This window comes from Nothoprocta perdicaria, unplaced genomic scaffold (assembly GCF_003342845.1).
Source record: "Nothoprocta perdicaria isolate Ctin4 unplaced genomic scaffold, notPer1 scaffold_20, whole genome shotgun sequence".
Lineage (NCBI taxonomy): Eukaryota > Metazoa > Chordata > Aves > Tinamiformes > Tinamidae > Nothoprocta > Nothoprocta perdicaria.
The window spans coordinates 3,637,072-3,638,556 of NW_020455205.1; the positions used below are offsets into that span (position 1 = coordinate 3,637,072).

Sequence of the window (1,485 nt, forward strand, 5' to 3'; positions counted from 1 at the left end):
ACCGGCTGGTGGACGCCATGTCGCCTCCGCCGCGCAGCGCCGGGAGGAGCCGCGCGCCGCCTTATAGCCCGGCGCGGGGCGGGGCGGGGCCGGGCCGCTACGGGCCGCGCCAGGGGCCACGCGCGCGCGAAGCTGCTGCAGGAGGCCCGCGCTCCCGCCAAGGCCTCTCCTCACGGCCAGCCCCCTTTTCCACCGCGACACATCCAACTTTTCCCATCCCTTAAGAGAAGGGATTTGGCAGCGTTCAAAAGTTCTCTTAATACTCACTCATAGTCAAATTAACTCTCACACAACTTCTTCTGAACACTTTTCTCCATACAGGCTTCTTTACCATAAAATCCTGGGACAAACAGGTCATGCTAAAATCCTTTAGTACAAAACTAGTTTAAATTAATAAAATATTTTATTGGCAATCACATCCTTATAAATTATAAACTTGTAGTAACATAAAAGTTATAATCACTACATTTTTAGTATACTCTTGACAACAGAGAACATGAGCAGCGGATATTAAATATCTTGCCAAACACCAGATACATCACTGAATATTACAATTTTAAAAATCAGTTTTTTCAATGCACAGGAAAACAGATTCTGAATCACAACTGAAACCAAACAAGGCCCTTCATTTCTCATCCTGGGTGGACTACAGGTTTTTCTTCCAACAAAGGTCCTGTTCAGGTCTACTGACTGAAATGCTATGTGCAGAATTTAAGCACTGTGCATGCACAAGTTGAGAACAGCCTAGTTCAAACTTTCAAACAGATTCCTTTTATTTCAAAAAAGAAAAAAAAAGCCTCTGTTATAAAAGGAAGCTGAGCATACAGAGCCTAAAACACAAATTTAAAGTTTCTTTTTTCTTTTGACATGACTTTTTTTCCCCACAATGCTCATTAAAACCAAAAGATAAAATGGCAATGAAAAAATAATTGCAACGGTCAATGTGAGCCCTGCTTGCTCACAGGGAGCAGCTCTCCCACAGCCTGTGAAATGTGTGCATAGCAGTATCTGCTACACACGCGCCGCATCAGCGCTGTCAGTCCCATGAAGCTTTCCACGCCTGTCCTGGCTTCAATCTAGTCTACAAAAAAGATCCTCTGCTGACAATGGGTCCCTCCTGACCCGGTTCTCATTAACTAGAATTGAAAGAGTTTAATTTCCAGCACGGAAAGACAATCACTTTCAGCGCTGTTGCAAAAGGGCTGATAGATCATATCTCTCACCGTTCCTTTATTGTCTGTCTGCAGCAATTTTTCAAGTTCTTTGTCTACAAGCAGCCAAAGTGGTTGATGTAGCAGATGGGAATACTGCTATTAACAGCCTCTGTCAGCAACAGATCATTTTAATAACTTACACAAAGTTCACCTTGCTGTCCTTAACTGTACTTGTTCTTCCCCATCACTACCTCCCATTACAACATTAATGCCACTTTAAAATTTATCTTTTAATTGCTTAGTCTGGAGGGGTTTTTTTTTTTTTTTTTTT

The 1,485-nt window shown here is 43.1% G+C and overlaps 1 protein-coding gene across 1 annotated transcript in view; it reads right to left on the minus strand.

The window, feature by feature from the left end:
* Positions 1 to 26, minus strand: part of GTF2B (general transcription factor IIB) — a 17,014-nt gene extending 16,988 nt beyond the window's left edge. Inside the window, exon 1 of the mRNA XM_026038030.1 lies at positions 3 to 26. Within this exon, the coding sequence (XP_025893815.1) occupies positions 3 to 19 (17 nt within the window). The 5' untranslated portion in view covers positions 20 to 26. The remainder of the gene's footprint in view (positions 1 to 2) is intronic.
* Positions 27 to 1,485: the final 1,459 nt, after the last annotated feature.